This window comes from Sceloporus occidentalis, unplaced genomic scaffold, assembly GCF_023333645.1.
Source record: "Sceloporus occidentalis isolate IW3139 unplaced genomic scaffold, rSceOcc1.0.p SCAF_21, whole genome shotgun sequence".
Classification (NCBI taxonomy): domain Eukaryota; kingdom Metazoa; phylum Chordata; class Lepidosauria; order Squamata; family Phrynosomatidae; genus Sceloporus; species Sceloporus occidentalis.
The window spans coordinates 2,409,684-2,428,057 of NW_028317001.1; the positions used below are offsets into that span (position 1 = coordinate 2,409,684).

Below are 18,374 nucleotides of genomic sequence, written 5' to 3' on the forward strand. Positions count from 1 at the left end.
CACACAGAGACACACGCGTATATGGAGAGATACACATGGCTCAGTTGTCTTTGCTGATGCTGGGGCTGGTGGGAAAGGACGGGCCTCAGGCTTCCCATCTGCACAAAAGTCACTGGACTGTCCTCCAAGATGAGACTCCAAGCTTTGCTCCTTCTTTATTCCAGTCCCAAGAGATGCTAAAGACTTAATTCCAGTTCCCTATTCTCCTGGTCCCGTCAAAGGGGTGGCATGCGTTCTGGCTCCAGGTTCAATCCCTGTTGTCTCCTCTCAAGCGATGAGGAAGACATGTGCACCTGAGACCTGGAGAGCGGCTGCTAGTCAGTGAAAACAGAATTGCTTCCAACGGAGAAAGCCTTACTTTGAGTCAGAGGATGGATTCAACCAAGGAAGCCACAATGGCTATCCTGAGTTTGCAAGACCAGTGGGTGAGAGGACTTGTGGAGGCCTTTCATGCATGGGGTCACCATAAGCCCACATCAACCTGATGGTAGTTAAAACAACAAAGGGCTCAGGATGGAGAAAGAAAACTGAGGAAGGGGCTTAACAGACATTTTCTGGAGACCAACAAAGGGACACAGTATGGGGTGGTGGCGGTGGAGAGAGCAAGCTGCTCCTTCCGCTTCCCGATCCATGCGGGGGAAAAGCTCCTGCCTTGGCAAGGAATCAATGGAGAGGGCAGAAGGGACAGAGATGCTCGCCTGTCGGAATTCATCACCGCTGGATCTGCGCTGTGCTAACAGGGCCCCCACCATTAGAATGACAAGCGGCAGCCAGGCCCTTCAAGCCTCACCGCCTCCCTGCTTCTTTATGGGTCTGAACTCTAATGGAAAAGGAAAATTATGGGCTGCGAAGGTGACAGTCGCATGGCATGGTGGCGGTGGCAGCTGCCCAGGACCCCCCTCTTTGCCCACCGCACCAAAGCCGACTCCACTTGGCAAAGCTCCTTTCTGCGAAGTGGGTTCAGAGTGCCAAAAAAGACCCCCAAAAGAGAAAATAAAAAAGCTTCCAGTAGTTCAACACCCCTGAAGGGTGGCAGGTTGAAGAAGGCAAGACTCAATGGGCATTTTCAGAGTGGAAATAGATATCCTTGTTATCATTGATCTTAATAATGTACTTCCTTTATAATGGATAATAAGTTGTTGTTGTTGTTGTTGTTATTACAGTGAGCTCTTGGTATCCACTGGGGTTTGATTCCAGGATCCCCAGCAGATACCAAAAAGCGTCAATGCTCAAGTCCTATTATAGACAATGGCAGAATAAAATGGTTTCCCTTACAAAAAAATGGCAAAACTAATGTTTGCTTATTGGAATGTATGATATTTTCAAGCTACGGATGGATGAATCCATGGATAAAACATCAGTTGATATCGAGGGCTGACTGCATTCATTTATATCCTGCCTTTCTCCTCTGATAATTGACATCACTATTATCATCATACCTATTATTATTATTCATTTACATCCTGCCTTTCCCCCAATAATGGATATTAATGTATTGATTTTGTATTGCTATTGTTACTTATTTATATCCTGCTTTTTCTTCAAATATGGATAAGAATGTATTTGGAAAACAGTGCATTCCCTCCCCCCCCCCCCCGTTAAATCATGCAAGGAGACTATAGAGCTATTACAAAGGCACCTTCTTGCACATGGAGACTTCCACATGAGTCAATTCATGCTTTGGGGGAATACAAGAAGGTCCATGGGGGGGGGGGGGGTGTCTGGAGGGGCCAAGGGCCAGAAAAACAACAGTGGAGGGCTGCCTTCTGCCCACCCCAGACCTAGACTCACTGAAATCGGGATACTTTGCATGTGTCTGGAGGAGTCCTTTGTGCATGTGCTTGGATCTGTGTGAGAGAGAAATAGATCCAGCCACACCGCAGGCTCTTCCCACTATCTGAGTGCTAGACAAACACACTTGGAAGATGCATGTGCATTAGGACATATTAGCATTTTATAACCCATTATCAGCTTTTTAGATTTTGCTTCCTAAGAGGAGAGGGCCAGGGGAGTGGGAAGAATGAATGAATGATCTTCCAGACCAAAAGAGAGATGTGAGAGGAGAGAAATTGTACTACTTATAGAGTGACAGTGTGGGAATAGCATCAGCACCCCAAAATTGTTCCAGAGCATCTAATGGCAGGAAGAATTTTTTTTTAAAGGAAGAGGAGTGATGGTGGGGAACCCAAGTTGGATGGCTCAAGGAAGCAAAGCACACAGCTGTGCTGACAATCACTTACCTGCTCCTCTGACATGGCTTCCTTCCTTCTATTGTTGTTGTTGTTATGTGTTGTCAAGTCACCTTTGACTTATGGTGACCCTGAGAATGAGAGCTCTCCAAGAGCCCCTGCTCAGATCTTGCAAATCCAGGGCAGCCATGATGGAATCAACCCATCTGTACTGTGCCTTCCTTCTCCTCCTACCACCTTCTGCTTTACCAAGCACATATTCTTAATTTTTGCATGATATGAATTTTAAAGGTGGATCTGTTTGAACATTTATAAGTCACTTTGAGTCCCAGAGTGGAGGAAAGCCATGCTATAAATCAATACAACAACACCAAGCTGCCAAAGAAGGCAGCTGTCCCAGGTGGCAGCAATGTGTTGGAGGGAGATGCACTTAAATTATCCTGCTGCCCTCACATGTGGAAGAAGGAAGATTCAGAGATGCCAGTCCAGGTGCACATGGAATGGCAAAGAGGTGTCATTTTGTTCTGCACGTCGGGCACCAAAATGTCTTGGACCAGTCTTCTTGCGCCTTTCTGTTATCCTATTTTCTTTTCTTTTCTTCTCTCTCTCTCTCATACACACACAGTCTTTCTACCAATGGTCCCACATTTATGCCCATCCCACCAGAGGTTAACCCGAAAAACACACCCCACAGCTAAGCAGCTGTGGAGCAAGCATGGCAGCAGCAGATGCAAAGGAGAGGAGAAAGGGCAAGATGGGATGGAGCGCGAAGAAATTGACGCATGCTGCGGACTGTCGTCTCCAAACCCTGAGCATCCCTTGCATGCAGCTTACCAGTGCCTGGTGCGACGCTTGATCTACTGTGGCTACAGAACCAGATGTACTGGGCTCTAAGGCATCTAAGGAAAGGTCTATGTTTTCCTAGAGAGGACGGACAGAGGAGGAGTGATTAGTGGCCCGTTTGGCTACAGATTACAGTTAAAGGCATCCAGAGAAAGAGACAGAGGGAGAGAGAGATAATATGGGGAGGGGGGAGAGGAGAGAAAGACTCTAGTCAGTGCATTAGTTGAGAGACCATCTACAGGGCAGAGACACACAGGTAGCAGGGGTTTCCCTGGATAACCCTGTGCACTGTCCGCATAACCTGGAGGGGGATAGAATTACGTTTTCAAAACTGCATCCATCCTTGGATGAAAGGAGCTTTCTGCTCAGGAGAGAGGGAAGAGTCAGCTTTGGGGGCACACAGGGGAACTGGGAACCATCCTTGGGAATATGTGCCTTTGAATCACAGAATTGGAAGTGATGGCAAAGATCATCTACTCCAATCCCCTGCCATGGAAGAGTATTAAAGCACACCCCAAAGATGACCTCCCAACCTCTGTTTAAAGACCTCCAAGGAAGGGAGACCCTACCACCTCCGAAAAAGGCCATTCCACTGTCAAACACCTTTAACCATCTACCTAAAGGCCGAATCTCTTTCCTTATAATTTGAACCCACTGATTTGTTTCCTAGTCTCTGGAGCGGCTGGAAACAAGCTAACTCATTTTTCCACATGATATCCCTTCAGGTATTTAAAAATGGCTGTCATGCCACTGCTCAGTCTTCTCTCTCCAAACTAACCCTTTGTTCATAGGGGGGCTGCCATGTCCCTCCTCTGAGGCTGAGAGAATGTAACTTGCTCAGGATCACCTGGCGGGTTTCCATGGCTGAGCAGATATTTGAACCCTGGTGTCCAGGAGGTCCATTGCAACCAGTCTACCATGTTGTCTCCCCAAAACATTTATCCATAGCAGGCTTGACAGTGCTTTCCTCTGAGGCTGAGCCCAAGGTTTGTGAATTTAAAACCTGGTTCCTCCCAAATCCTAGTCCAAAACTCAAAAGCAGTGTCTCTTTGGATCTATTACCTACCCCAAATTTTAAGGGTAGAGAAGGAAGAGGATGGAAAACCCCCACAATCGACCCTGTCCATGAAAACCCCTGCTTTCTAGGCAGATCAGAAACAACTATTTAGAGTTAATAAAGGGATGTAAAATGAGGGGTTCTCCCCCTGTGGTTTCAATCAGCTGTATTCTATGGGGTTTCAATTAGAAGGCAGCGCAGAAAACGGATTAGCCAAGGAAGAGACAAGGGGTCCCTAGGCACTACCTGGGCCCTCTCTTTTTCTGTGTCGCTGCAGCAGAGAACCAGCTCAGGCACTGAGGTTGCATTGAGGTGTGGATTGCCACCAGCGGCACAATGTCCCCCAGACCATACCTCTTTGTATCGCTCCAGTTCCTGCACAAAGGTGCGCTCATGGAAAAGTGTCTGCAGCCGCTCCTGAGCGTAGTTGTGGCACAGTTCCTCGAAAGTGGCCCCGCGGCTCTGGCCGGCCATCTCGGGGTTCTGGAAGCCCGGGGTGTCTACAATCATCATGGAGCACAAGGAACGCTGGCTGGATTTCAGAGCCCTGTAAGGAAGGAGAGGAAGATGGAAGACTGGAGAACAGCAGCAAGAGTGGGACTCCTTCAACTGGGAAGAGATGGCCCTGTCTCATCTGCATCCCACACTCAGTTGACTGCTCATATGGATGAAGGATAGGAACCTATCCCTGAGAGGCTCAGGAGTCTCTTCTTGGAATCCTGTCACTTTCATGGGCATTTCAATTGGCATTTTCATGGGGCTCCTTAGTGCCTGCCCCTAGGTTCTGGGATTTCTTTCCTGGAGGGACTAGAATGGCTCTTTCCTGACTGTTCTCCCAAGGGCAGCCAATGACTTTTGTATTCCGCTCATTGCATGTTATTGAAGGAAGGGCACTGGATAAAGTGGCACTAGCCATGGGGCAGAAGGATGCTTGGAAAGGAGGTAAACTAACAGATGTGTGAGCAATGTGTGTGTGTGTGTGTTTGAAAATTAGCTAGAAAAACATGCAAAGAAAATGAAGGGGATTTGGGGGCATCAGAGACCACAACATTAGAGGTTCAGGGGCCATGGTTTCTCCATTCCTGTTGTGAGTGAATAAACAAAGGGAACAAGAGGTTCTTTTTTCATGGTCACAAAGCTGGCTTTGCCTTAGTAAATGCAACTGCAAGCCAATATTCAGATTGGAGAGGAGAAATAACACACACACACACACACACACACACACACACAGCATCTGTGGCCGTCTAATGCTGTCTGGGTGGTCAAAGCAGTGCGAAGTCCTCCTGCCCAGAGCAATGTCTGAGGAAGAGAAGTTGCACAGCAGGAACCAGCTAGGTCTCTTTGGTGTCAAAAGCTTTTCCCATCATTAGCTCAGCTAATGCTCTGGGGGTCTGGGAAGGTTCAGCAAGCGGATGGAAGTCTGTTAATATTTGCAGGAGGGAGAGCAGAGAGGAGGTAAGCTCCTAAGGATGCATCCACATTGCAGAAATAATCCAGTTTGCAGAAAATGCACTTTCTGCACAGTGCAGAAATCATTCTGGGAGCTGCAGTTTATTACAAATACAAACTGCAGTTCCTAGAATTCCAAACTGCAATAGAAGCGGTGTCAAACCAGATTATTTCTGCAGTGTGGAGGCAGCATAAGTGGAAGGAAGGGCACAGCAGCGGTGCTTTCTTCCTACCTGTTGAGGAGGGAGATGAGCAGCGTGAAGAGCTCCGAGTACAAGCCAGAGGCCAGGGCCTCTAAGCACTCCAAGGCAGATGCCTTTGGACCTGGAGGATGAAGGACAGAGAGAGGAACAGTCAATAAGGATGCAAAACAACACTCAACAGTCCTTTTTTGGAAGAAGTGAAACAGAACTCAAAAGAGCCCAGGACATTTTTCTGGGGAGTTCTAGGTGCAGAGAGTTTCATGGCTGAGTGTAGAATTGAACCTTGGTCTCAAAGCATTACACATAAGTTGACATTGATCTGATGGCATTTAACAACAACAGCAGCAGTGCTGCTCCAAAATGGTGGTCACTGGACCTGTGCCAGTTCCTGAGCCAGTGGCTGCCAGTCCCTGGCGAGTTTCCAGGAACATCAAAATAAACTGTTGTGGCCAATAGGCACAATTTTGAATTTAAATTTAATGCTGGTTCCTGTCACATTGGGGAAAAAATAATTGACAGCTCCCCCCTCCCTCAAATAGCATGAGAAGCACTGTAACATGGGACACTGTATTGTTCTGTATCCCTGAACAGGGATCTTAGCATAAGGATTTTTTTCCAAGGGGAGGGACACAAGGGCTATCCGTCCCCAAGAGGGTTCCTGTCCCACACCTGAGCCATCTGCCAACGCTGCTTCCTCTGGTCCTTGGCGGAATGAGGTGGACCTCTGTAGGGTCCCTTTGGGCTGATGCTTGAAGATGGAGGAGGAGAGCTCTTCCAAGGTGCATCCCAGCAAATAGGCTGCCTTCTGAGCCCATTCGTGGCGAGCGAATTGCTTCCTCCCGGCTGCAAAGAGGAGACAGAGAGACACATTACGGCTGTGGCACTGCCAATCCAAGACGGGGAGAAGCAGCCATTTCAGGACAGGAGACAAATTCTTCTCCATGGAGAGGCACAGCTATATTCATCCCTCCTTTGTCAAGGGGGAGCCACCCCACTCCCCATCCCCTGAAGGCCCCAGATGAGATGGAATGGGGTGGCAAAGATCCCCCTTCCCAATGGACAGCAGGAGGAAGGGAAAATCCATTAGGCAAAAGACTGTGCTTTCTCAGGTCTTGGTGGCTGGCAGGTCCCCCGCTGCCGCCTGGCCTTGTCATTTTTCACAATATGCAGAAATAAAGGGGGGAGGGTGAGAGAGAAGGAGGGAGGGCAGGAGGTGGCAGGGAGACATAATGAAAATGTATTTAAGGAATCTGATGAGAGAAGATTGGAGGTCAACAGCTTAGTGCCTCTGCCAGGCTAATCAGGGCAATGAGCCATTGCAAAGGAAGGGGCTGGGGGAGAAAAGGCAACCCTCCCTCGGCGGTTCCAGAAGACGGCTGGGGAAGGAGGGGGGGAAGAGCCTGCAGGGATGCCAAAGAACAAAAAGACAAGTGGATTTGAAGCAGCGGAGGTATGATTCGGCTCCGTTACAGCAGGGTGACCGTTTCCATTGGGATGCTCCGACCCACAATAGGGTGGCATCCCCCTTTCCTCTGCAAATCCTTTTGTATGTGGGGCACACACCACCTCAACCACATGCCAGTAGCAAAGAGGGGAGGTCAGTATCCATCACTTTCCCCACACCGATTCTGGTAAGCCACTCATAAGGAAGACCTGGTGAGGAGGAACAGGAGGTGGGCTTTCAGAAGAAGAGTTCAGAAGGTCTCCCCATGGGACTCCTGGTTTTAACATCTGGATGACAGCCTTACAATGCCCTTCTCTGCCCAGAAGGATCATCATTCTTTGAGAAAGCAACATCTTGGCCAGCAAGTTTTGAGGTCCACCCAGCTGCCAGGAAAGTCTGAGAAAGACCCCTTACTCAAATCCTAGGACACTTCTAAATTGTTCCATCATTGCTGATGTCATGTTTTGGAGGACCCAGATAACAGTCTTCTATGTGTCTGCCTCTCTTGTAGTCAAAGGGCAGGGTGAGCTCAAGAAACAGGACTCCATGCAACACCCCATTGACCACCTCTACCCCTAAAGGCAGCACACAGCAGGAATACTACAAATGGGAACAGAATTACTACCTGGTGCGCACATGAATGCAAGGAACATGACTGTGAAGACGTTGGGCAAGATGGGGGAGAGGACAGAAAGAAAGAAAAGAAGGGGATTTTGTTTAAGGAGGAGAGAGGGAGCCATACCTTCATCGCCGTCTGCATTGCAAAAGGAACAGCATGCACCATGCAAACACAAAAAAGAGGGAGTTAGAATGCAGCCCAGACACATCAAAAGCTTCCTGCACAGACATTTGAGGGGAGGGTGGCACAAGAGCACCCCCTCACACACATACAACACACACAAGACAAGTCAACACACTGGAAATTGGGGCAACGGGAGAGTTTTTTGCCAAAGATGTCCACAAATGGGACAGGTGGAATATGGACTGGAGTTTCCCCGGCAGGTTTCAATGGAGGTGGAACTGGGGAAGTGGGTGGGGGGAGAGGTAGCAAGATTCACAGCCGGCATCAAAGGCTGAGCTGAGGTTTATAGCTGCAAACAAAGAGGCAAGGAAAGCATTTGGGCATGGCTTCTTTCCGCCTTCCTAAAAAGCAGAGATCTAGGCACTGCTGAGGAATCACCACAAGTTGTAATGTGTCACAGGCAGAGAGGTGGGAGAATTTCTTTTGTAGATGAGAGCTCCCAGAATCCCTCCCCCCACAGAACAAATTGTCACCCACACTGCAGTCCCACACAACTCCCCTCCACAGCAGCCCTAGGAGCCCTGAAGGCTGGGGCTGGGCTGCCCTCTTCTGGCAGCAACACAGTCAGACTGCAGGCACTGTATCTGGCCCACCTGAAGCTCCGAGGAGGAAGAGGAGGAGTGAACTGGGCACTGAGCCAGGGTGCCATCAGCTGGCATGGAAGTTGGCAATCACACTGTGAATCCAGGAGTCCAGGCTCCCACCGAAGCTAAGGTAGCCCCCACAACCAAGCCCCCCTGCCCTGGAGACCCACACCCCATACCCCACACCGGTTCGGTTGCCCAACTCACTTGGAGCCCTATGGGATAGGAAGACGAAACGGAGGGAAACGAGTTTCTTAAATGTTTACCAATTTCCTCTTTAGTTTTATTTATATAGCCCCTCTGTTTATGTTGCTTTATGATGGATGTTATGCCATCTCATTAGTGCACTGGCTGATTTGTATTTTATTGGCATCAGGCCTCTTTGGGCACCACTGAACAGCGGAAAAGCAGCACATAAATGCCAGAACCTGTGCCTATGTCTATGGTACAGGTCCAAAGTCTATAGGTGTAGAGTATATACCAGCATGCAACCGACACGGTAACAGACAATATATTGTTGTTCTATGCTTCCAAGTCCACACATGGGGTTCTTTGGAAAGATTCACAAGGCGTTTATCCTTGCAGTTTTCTTAGGCTGAACGGCTGTGACTTGTCCAAGTGGATTTCCATGGCCAAGAGGGATTTGAGCCTTGGTCTCCTGAAGTCCTAGTCCAACACTCAAACCACCAAACCACATTGGCTTCTGCTTCCAAGTCAATGCTGACTTATGGTGACCTTATTCTAGGGTTTTCTTGGCCAGAGATTTCCTACTTGCCTTCTTCTGAGGATGAGAGAGTGTAACTTGCCCAAGGTCCCCCAGTGGGTTTCCATGGCTGAGCAGGGACTCAAACCCTGGCCTCCCAGAAACCTAACACCCAAAGCACTCCATGCTGCTGGCTTACAGATAATACAGAACATATTACCTATATAACTCTCTCACAGTCTTTCTCCCACACACACAACCCTCTGCCCATCTTCTCTCGCACAAATAATCTCCTTGAAGCTTCCAATTCTACTAGGGAACTGAGGGGCCTGGAGGTGTAACTCCAGAGCGAGGACAGAGGACAACTTATAGCCCTGAAGGTGTTGCTGGACTGCAATTTCCAACAGCCCCAACTACAGCAGCTGGAATAAATATCACAAAATCTGATTAAACATCCAGGGATGCGTAGAGAAGGAAGACCAGCAGGCAGCATAGCCAAACTGACTTGGGAACTGGCCTTAGGGAAAGGTCTTTTAAATTTGGGGGGGAGGTCATCCCTCCATGCACCATCTGAAGCTGCCCCACCTTACAAAGCTAAGCCCTTACCGCCCCATATATATATATATATATATATGAATATGTGTGTGTATATATATATATATATATATAGAGAGAGAGAGAGAGAGAGAGAGAGAGAGAGAAGCCGCTCTGGCAGAGCACTAAATCAGCTCTGCTCATTACCTTTGGTGGCTCCAGCTGCCCCCAAGTGATAAATGGCCCCCAGGATGAGCCAGAAAGCCTTCTGCTCCTCGCTGGAGATGCCCATCACTTTCATGGCCGCCTGGAGCTTGCTGAACTGCTGCCCTGCCTTCTGCTTCTCTTCCGGCTGCAGATAAAAGGGAAAGGAAATAAAGAATATGACCATTTGGCCTGGTTTTTAAAAAAACAGAATGACTTTTTATCGTCGCTCAATAAACACCACCTGCGGAGGGCCAAGAGGGATGAACTCTCTCTCAGCATGGCTGGCACAGAGGTTAAAAGGGCCCACATACGCACACCCATCCTTACCCTCCCCACACAGACACACACACACAATTGAAGTGAAAAGCCAGGTAAGCTCTGCACAATTGAAAAGCAGCACAAAGTCTGCTCCTTAGGAATGACAGCAGAGCCTTCCCTTCCTTCTCTGCATTCCTTGGTACCAGGAGTCTTTTATTTCCCAGAGCCAGCTGAAGGGAGGTCTTGTACTGTACCCCAGTCTGGGTTGACTGGGAAGTGTTTTATTTTTCAAATGTGTAATTTGTTCCCCAGCCCTTCATGGGTTACCTTGGAAAGAGGGGCAATCCCAAAGACGTTCTTTTCGGCCAAGTGGTTGAAATGGAGCTCCGTCCTGGGAAGCAGAAAAAAAGGAGAGGAAAAAGAGGAGTCAGAGAGTGGGGACTGCTATGGAAAGACCTACTTGGCTCTTTGGGTTCCATGTTGGGATACGTGCCTTTAGACCAAACCAAGCCAGAGGCTAAAACACAAACACACACACTGAACTGGGTTATTAAATGGCTCCATCTTCTGGGAGACTGGCTTGTAGGAACACTTGATGAAAGGAGTTGTTCTTCACTCTTGTGCTCAGAGGCACTCTCAGCACTTCACAGGAAATATATAAAGCGACATCTTGAACTCAGGTCTCCCCTCACCACAGGATGGGACTCTCAGGCCAGTTCTGGCACAGCAGACCCAAAAGGAGAGCAAACCTACCACCTGCCCCACCACCTTTTTTCTGCCCCAGTCAACATTTTGAGAACCTCAAGCCAGGAAGCCTCCACAAGGCCCCTTACCGGAGGGCACTGTCTGGACAGGCCAGCAGGTAGTAGAAGACGTTGAAGGTAGCCTCATTTGTAGGACGCCTGGCAACTCTGAATTTCTCCAGCAGCATTGTCTGAGGAATGCAACGAAAGAGAGATACTTAGTACAGATACCAAGTGGACACTTGACACAGACTATACAGATAGGGACCAAACTTCTTTCTGTGTCTCTTTTCATCATGTTATGATGGCGTTCTATATATCTTAGGTTATATGCTATCATGGACAGATCAAACTTCTCCAGGAATGCGCACAGTTGATTTGTTGTTGTTGTTGTTGTCCTTCAAGTCATTTCCAACCCACACAACCCATACACATCTATGGTCCTCACCTGTACAGAGGCAGATGCCACCTGTCCGGCCTGATCAAAGTCCAGCGAGATGATCTGGGAGAAGCGGGTGGCATTGGCATTCAGAGTGGTGCCACTGTTGCCAAAGGCTTCCAAGACGGTATAGAGGGCTTGCCATTTCTCCACTGCCAAGGCACAAGCAAGGAAAGGCATGCGAGGGACAGAGTGAGTGGTGCAGGCCCGCATGTGTTCAGACACACTAACACAGAAAAATGCCCTGCAGAGCAGGTGGGACACTCAGCATCTGCGACCCAAAACTCAATCCTAGGCTCTTTCTCCCACACAGCTCTGCCTGAACTGTGACATGCAAAGTTTTCAAATCTGAGTGAAGGATGTTCAGAGTGCAAAATAGCTGGGCAGTGAGCATCTCTATGAGCAACAGAATCCGCTGGGACAAATCCCACAAAGGTATATGGTCAAATCCAGACTGAGCCATCAGCTGGGAAGAAAGAAAGGACGGTGGCTGGTGAAGGCTGAAGAGACAGGCGAGGAAGGAGGCTGGAGTTGTGTCTGGATTCCAGAAAACCCCAAAACCCAAACACAGCCAGGGTTCCATGAAAGGAAAGCAAGTGGCACGGCACTTGAAGTGGCTTCAAAGTGTGCTTGAGATGGGTGTGAAGGGACCTGGGGAGCCTGGGTGCACTGACTAGTACCCACTTTCCTCATAATGCCAGCTGCTCAAGGGTCTGCTCTTCACCAGAAAAGTTCATGGTTTTCAGGGCTGTGCCACCTCAGTTGCATAAGCATTGAGAATTAATTAATTAATTAATTCAGTTTGACACTACTTTTAACTGTTATGGCTCTGTGCTGTTGAATCCTGTGATTTGTAGTGTGCTGAGGAACCAGAGCTCTCCAGCAGAGAAAGCTAAGTATCTCACAATACCACCCCAGAATTTCATAGCCTTCAGCCATTGTGGTTAAAGCGGTATTAAACCGGATTAATTCTGTAGTGCAGATGCAGCCCTCCCTGTAGGGTATTTTGACAAAGGTGGGGAGCACAAGAGGAAGGTCTTGATGGTGCCAGGCTGCTGGCATGCGCCTACCTACCTGAGAAGACCTTCCCGGAGCTGCCGGCGACAGTGGCCAGGTACTGGACCAAATGCTGGCAGTTGGTGGTCTTGCCACTGCTGCTGCTGCCCAGCAGGACAATGGACTGGTCCTGGCGGCTCATCAACATATTCCGGTAGGCGGCTTGGGCCACAGCATAGATGTGGGGAGAGGTGTCCTCCTTGCGGCAGCCCTTGAACATGTGCATCACCTGGGGGACGCGGCAGCATTAGCATTAGCAAGAGAGAAACCCAATGAAAGAAGGACTGGGCATTAAGGACAAAAGCAGCAGGAAAGGGAGAGCTTCCCCACTCCTCATCTGGATTTTTTGAGGGGTTGGGGGAGTAGAACTGAGGCCCTCCTAGGCTATCTCCACCTTCACTCCCTTGCCACAGTTGTTAACACTGACCTTCTCAGAGTACATTGATGGAGAGCTGAGAGGGTTAATGACGACCATGTTGGGGCCGGCGTAGGTGTGGATGAGGTTCCCGCCGTAACGCTGGCGTAGCGTGTGCAAGACGCTAGACTCATTGAGGTAGACCAGGCTGGCCAAGTCCTCCACACGGTCACAGGATGGAGGATTGGCCTGGTGGAGGGAGAGAGAGAAAGAGAAAGAGAGGGAGAAAGAAAAGGGAGGGATCAGCTTAGAAAGAACCAGGAACAAAACCAGCCTCCCTGCTGAGAAGCAGCTGGCGTTGCCCGACTCCTACCTTCTCCACGTCATCTTCGTCCACCTCCAGCACAGCTCCATCATAGTCCAGTTTCACCTTGACCTTCCCCTCAGGTAGAAGGCCAGGGGCAGAAGCATCTGCCTTCAACTGGCTTGCTGTGGGGAAGGAAGAGGACCAGTGGCACACATTTCAGTTGTGCAAAAGATACGGAGCTGAACACACACAAGTTCAGAGCCAAAGCGATGCTGCCACCTAGCGGCCCAGCCACACACAAAATGGGTGTGTTGAAGTTGGGATTTGAAACTATTTCTAATTCAATTTTATTGGGGGAGAAAAATACATACAGGTGGCACAGAATCCAAGAGTTGGAAGAGATCTCAATGATCATTTATTCCAACCCATATTGTAGGAATACACTACTAAAACACTCTCAAGCATGGCATCTCAACAAACCAAACGTGGACTTTAAATGATGGACAAGCCCCAAGTTGGGTAGAAGTATATCCCCCCCCCAAACTCTCCTTTGCAGGTACCTGAGATGGTTTAACTGAGAGACAACGGTGGGGTTACAGCCATCAAAGTACACTAGGTCAAGAGGGCTACATATCACTTCCAATAATAAAGATAGAACATTTCTCTTTATGAGTTCCTATGGGGCAGCATAATGTAGTGGTTTGAATATTGGTCACCCACAGCTCCACTGATGCAGGGTGGGCTAACAACATTGCAATAACAAAAACAATGCCCATAAAAAAGGAAGCCTTTCTGTACAATGATCCAAAGTGGTCTCCCCCACCCATAAGAGAATGACCACCCCACCTGTGACCCAGGCCCCCAATTACGTACCTAAGGAAAAGCCCTCTTTGTGGACCAGCCACACCTTGTCCGTCTCATACCAGGCCTCTTCTGCGGCTATTTGTTCCTCCGTCTTGGCCTGCCGTGTGTGTTCGGGGGGATGCGGGAGAGAAGAAGAAATGGACATGTCACTGAGACCACCCCTGACGTTAACAGCATCATTCTAATAGGAAGAATTTGGCCCTTACTCTGCCTCGACTCCCATGTCTTTGGGGGCAAGATGGTTTCCCCAGGGAGGAACAGATGCCCCAGTTCCTCAGCAATGTCTCACGCACATATGTGGAGGAGAGAGTGCCTTGAATTTGCACCAAGACCCTTCCTCTCTTTGAGAGGTCACTTGACTGGTCCAGGCCAGCTGGGGTTCAGCTTTATGGGGTAGATGGGTGAATGGGTGGCAGCTCCTGCCCCTTCCCAAAAGAGAATGAAGAAACCCCACAAGCAAAGAGATGAGCAGGTGGCATGCAGGTCTGCTTCCCCACATCGCCAGAGCTCTGGGAAATCTGTGCAGCGATGCAAATGGCAAATGGGTCTAGGAGAAAGATAGTGAGTGGGCAGAGCATGCGAACTGCCTTTGGCCTCAACCAAGCACTGTCCAGCCTTGTGGCAGCCAGTGCTCAGCTATAACCCCTGCCATCCCCCAAATAGTCTGAGCCCTGGTGTGCCAGTGGCCATGCTAATTGGGGATGATAGAGGCGGAAGCTTAAAGGAGGGGAGCAGATCAGAGATTCTCTTTGAACTGGAAATCTCAAGGACTCTCATGATACAGGTTCTGCCCTCCCAAATCTACATACAGGCCAGCTTTGTCCAGAGCCATCACCAGCTCCATGGCAAGGAGAAGGAAGGTATGGTAAGTAATCCTGTCTAAAATCCCACACATACATGCACCTTCATCCAGAGTCCTATTACCGAGCATTATCTTGTTTAAATTTAAAAACCCTCATGTAAGAGCACAAATGTACATATGTACACACATCCCAACTGAATGTGCACAGCCCACATGCCATCCCACCCTCCACTCCCCAAACCCAAAGCCACAAGCCACAGACAAGCAACAACCAGAGTAGCCAAACCTGCAGCTGAGGGACATCAGAAGCCAATGCAAAGGTATCATACAGATGACCCTGCGAGAGCCAGAGAAGTCACAGGGGGCCACATTACATCTCTCTCTTAGGCCAAGGTGGAGGAGGAACCAAGAGGGCTGCATCATCTCTGCCATGTAAAGAATGCATTGGCTCTCCTTCCTAAATCTAGGAAGCTCAATATTTATGGCAGAGGCTCATTGTGAGAGATGAGGAATGAAGGCACAGTGTACACAAAGATCAGAGGATCTCCTGGGCAGCAAAAGCAACACCCGTCTGGGCTTGCTGTGAAGTCCTTGCATCGGTGCTCCCAAAGGGATCAAAGGTTGCAAACCTTTATAACCTTTGAAATGTCAAAACAGGGCAAAGGTTCCTGAGATGTAGCTCAGGTCAGCCATGGCAATCGGCCCAGTTCAAAAATATAATGGAAACTCTATGGACACTGATGGTAAACACGCAGCATGATGTCTCCATGTCCTTCACACCCTTCCTTCCTTCCATCAGATGGCTCACTTGACCTCATCCCCTAAAAACAGACCTAAGTCCTTCCAGTTCTTTCCTCTCCCAGCCTCACCCTTCAATGTATTCCCTCCTGTTGAAAAAAAAGTTTGTAAGTGACAAAAGACCCATATTTATATCAAAGTGTGGCACTTCTGGTCTCCAGGTATTTTGGATGACAACTGCCATTGGCCAGAGCACCCTCCCTTTACACCCGTCACTCCATAAAGTACACCACGGGGACTTTGGCACTGCGCACAAACAATAAATAGTGACAGTAGTCAATTTGGGGATTTTGCTTCCCAAATCTCAAGGGGCAGCAAGGGGGAATGCTTCCTCCCCACAAGCCAGGATGATGCTGTCTTTCTGCCTGGGACCCCCATCTCCCCCTGGCTTTTGGGTGCTTTCCTCAGCCATATTTGGCAAGGCCAAGAAATAGCTTAGGGACATGAAATGGAAATGCCTGCTTCACCCTCCCCTCTCCGTCCCTCCAGCAGAGTCTGAAGCGAGATGGGAAAGGGAGGACAAGGCCTCTGGACACCAAAGGGGAAGAAAGCCTTACACTCCAGCACGCGGCACGAGCACAAACACCAGCCCAGAGGCAGACGGGAGACGCAGGGAGATCCGGCACGCTTGGGTACAGTACCTGGCTCAGGGCAGCCGCAGGGGTGGCAGGCTCCGGCTGAGGCAGCGAGAAGAAAGAAAGAGAGAGAGGTGAGCAGCGAAGATGAGAGAGAGGCAACAAAGGGCTGTGTGTATTACACACACACACACACACACACACACACACACACAGAGAAAGGCACACACCTGTGAGGGAAGAGAAACAGCAGGGAGAGAGCAAAATTCAGCCATATCTTCTGCAACCTCTAGACTGGCTTCTCCCTAAATGTGTTCCCTCTGGAGATGTAGGGACCCACCAAGCATACTTTCCCATACCCAATGCTTTACCGTGGGCACCAAAGTATTGCGGCAGAAGTGGGCACCCGAGTGGAGCTGTCTTACCAAAGGCCCATCTGTTTACTGGTCTGACCAGCAAAAACTACACAGCACCGGAAGGCCTCTAAATCCAATACAACTCCCATGCCAAGACAACTTCCAAGCTGCCCTGACCAAAGATGGTCGAAGAGCCCTAGCCAGGTAACAACTACCTCCATTTTCCACAGGCTGGATTTTTGGAAAGCATAAGTTGGCAAGCTTTGCTCTAGGAGAGAAAGAGGGAGGAAAGGGAGACCCCGGGAGCCATCAGAGGCTAATTCAGCCCATCTAGATACACCCAAGAGTCGGATTTAAAAGAGGAACAACCTGTAGTCCTGTGGCACTCAGGATGAAAAGAGTTTTAAAAGCCAAAGGGATGGGGAAACGACATTATTTGGGAGGTTAGAATCATAACTATAAAGTAGCAATCTTTTCAAACAAGGTTTGAAGTGGTCTTAAATCAAGGTTACCAGCTTTGGAAGCTTGGAGCCACTTTGGCATCGAATTGCATTCTCAATGAAATTGCTGCACCATCAACATGTTTAGGAGTTAAAGCGGGTAATCTGAAATGTCGTTGCAAGGCACAAAATATTTCCACCACTTTCCGTCGACCTAAGCACCACGAGCCAAAGCTGCGGTCTCCTCTGGCTCCTCACTTTCCCTGGATTCCTCAAGGAAAAGAAAGCGATGGACGTTTGGGAAATACGTGCGCAATTGGGAAATTGGGAGTTTGCAAAAGGTTTGAGCAATTTGCTTCATCTCCAGAAAACCTTCTCCTTTTCCAAAGTGCACAAAATTCAGAGTGAGCGTTCACAATCAGAACCTATGGCTCTTTTAAGTCGCAACAGGAATTTGGAGCAGATCCAACCCATCTCGAAGCAAGAAAATCAGGGGGTGGCTTTCCTATGTGCCATGGGAGAGCGACAATATTGGCCTTCCTCCGTAGGCTGTTGGCAAGATTGCCAAGACAACGTGCGCGAGATGCTCCAAATGCTCACAGTGAGGGATATAAGTGCAAAGTTATTATTAGCATCGTCTTTGTGAAGAGGCAAGCTCAGTTTTACCTGGTTTTAAATGATAAACGATTTCGTACCTTTTCAGCATTTTAAAACAGTTGTTACTGTGATTTGCTGTCCTATAAATCGATTTCATAGGAGGCTGCCCTAAGACCCTTGGATTCAGGGAAGGATATAAATACTTCAATTCATAACTAAAGACAAGTTGAGTCTCCCTTATCTGGAATTCAGACATCCAAAATGCTCCCAAGTCTGCAACTGTCTGCATGGGTGGCTGAGATGGTGACATCTTTGCTCTCTGATGGTTCAAGTCTATACAAAATTGGTGTCATGCACAACATTATTTAAAATGTGATGTATAAAATAACCTTCAGGGTATGTTTATGTGGTGTATACAACTCATAAATGAGTTTCATGTTTAAAACTGGGTCCCTCTCCAAGATATCCCATTATGTGTATCCAAATATTCCAAAATCTGGGGGAGAAAATAAATCCAAAATACTTCTGGTCCCAAGCATTTTGGATAAGGGAGACTCCATGACAGAGGCTTACATTTTGCAGAATGCAGAATGGAAAACCTTTCCCCTCTGGCTAGGGCTGTCGAGACATAACCTTCGGCAGAGCGTTTCAAGGGGAGAAATCTCCCCTCGGGGCAACATGAAGGATTTTCATTTCTAGTCAACCCTGCTCTGGGTATGGCTGAACAGCAAGGATACCAAGCAGAATTGCACCACCACCAAAGATCCCT

The 18,374-nt window shown here is 48.7% G+C and overlaps 1 protein-coding gene across 10 annotated transcripts in view; it reads right to left on the minus strand.

Annotated features, from left to right (window-relative positions):
• MYO18A (myosin XVIIIA) overlaps positions 1 to 18,374 on the minus strand; it is a 101,648-nt gene that overhangs the window by 48,762 nt on the left and 34,512 nt on the right. For 4 of the 10 annotated variants that reach the window (XM_089483959.1, XM_089483958.1, XM_089483956.1 and 1 more), the window contains exons 3-16: positions 16,279 to 16,314; positions 14,047 to 14,134; positions 13,240 to 13,355; positions 12,939 to 13,115; positions 12,530 to 12,740; positions 11,465 to 11,607; positions 11,107 to 11,207; positions 10,601 to 10,664; positions 10,016 to 10,160; positions 7,928 to 7,939; positions 6,411 to 6,584; positions 5,772 to 5,862; positions 4,444 to 4,636; positions 3,024 to 3,110 (exon numbers count right to left, since the gene is read on the minus strand). In XM_089483959.1, the coding sequence (XP_089340085.1) occupies positions 3,024 to 3,110; positions 4,444 to 4,636; positions 5,772 to 5,862; positions 6,411 to 6,584; positions 7,928 to 7,939; positions 10,016 to 10,160; positions 10,601 to 10,664; positions 11,107 to 11,207; positions 11,465 to 11,607; positions 12,530 to 12,740; positions 12,939 to 13,115; positions 13,240 to 13,355; positions 14,047 to 14,134; positions 16,279 to 16,314 (1,638 nt within the window). Of the gene's footprint in view, positions 1 to 3,023; positions 3,111 to 4,443; positions 4,637 to 5,771; positions 5,863 to 6,410; positions 6,585 to 7,927; positions 7,940 to 10,015; positions 10,161 to 10,600; positions 10,665 to 11,106; positions 11,208 to 11,464; positions 11,608 to 12,529; positions 12,741 to 12,938; positions 13,116 to 13,239; positions 13,356 to 14,046; positions 14,135 to 16,194; positions 16,315 to 18,374 lie in introns of all 10 variants that reach the window. The other 6 variants (XM_089483952.1, XM_089483953.1, XM_089483960.1 and 3 more) reach the window with 4 other exon arrangements.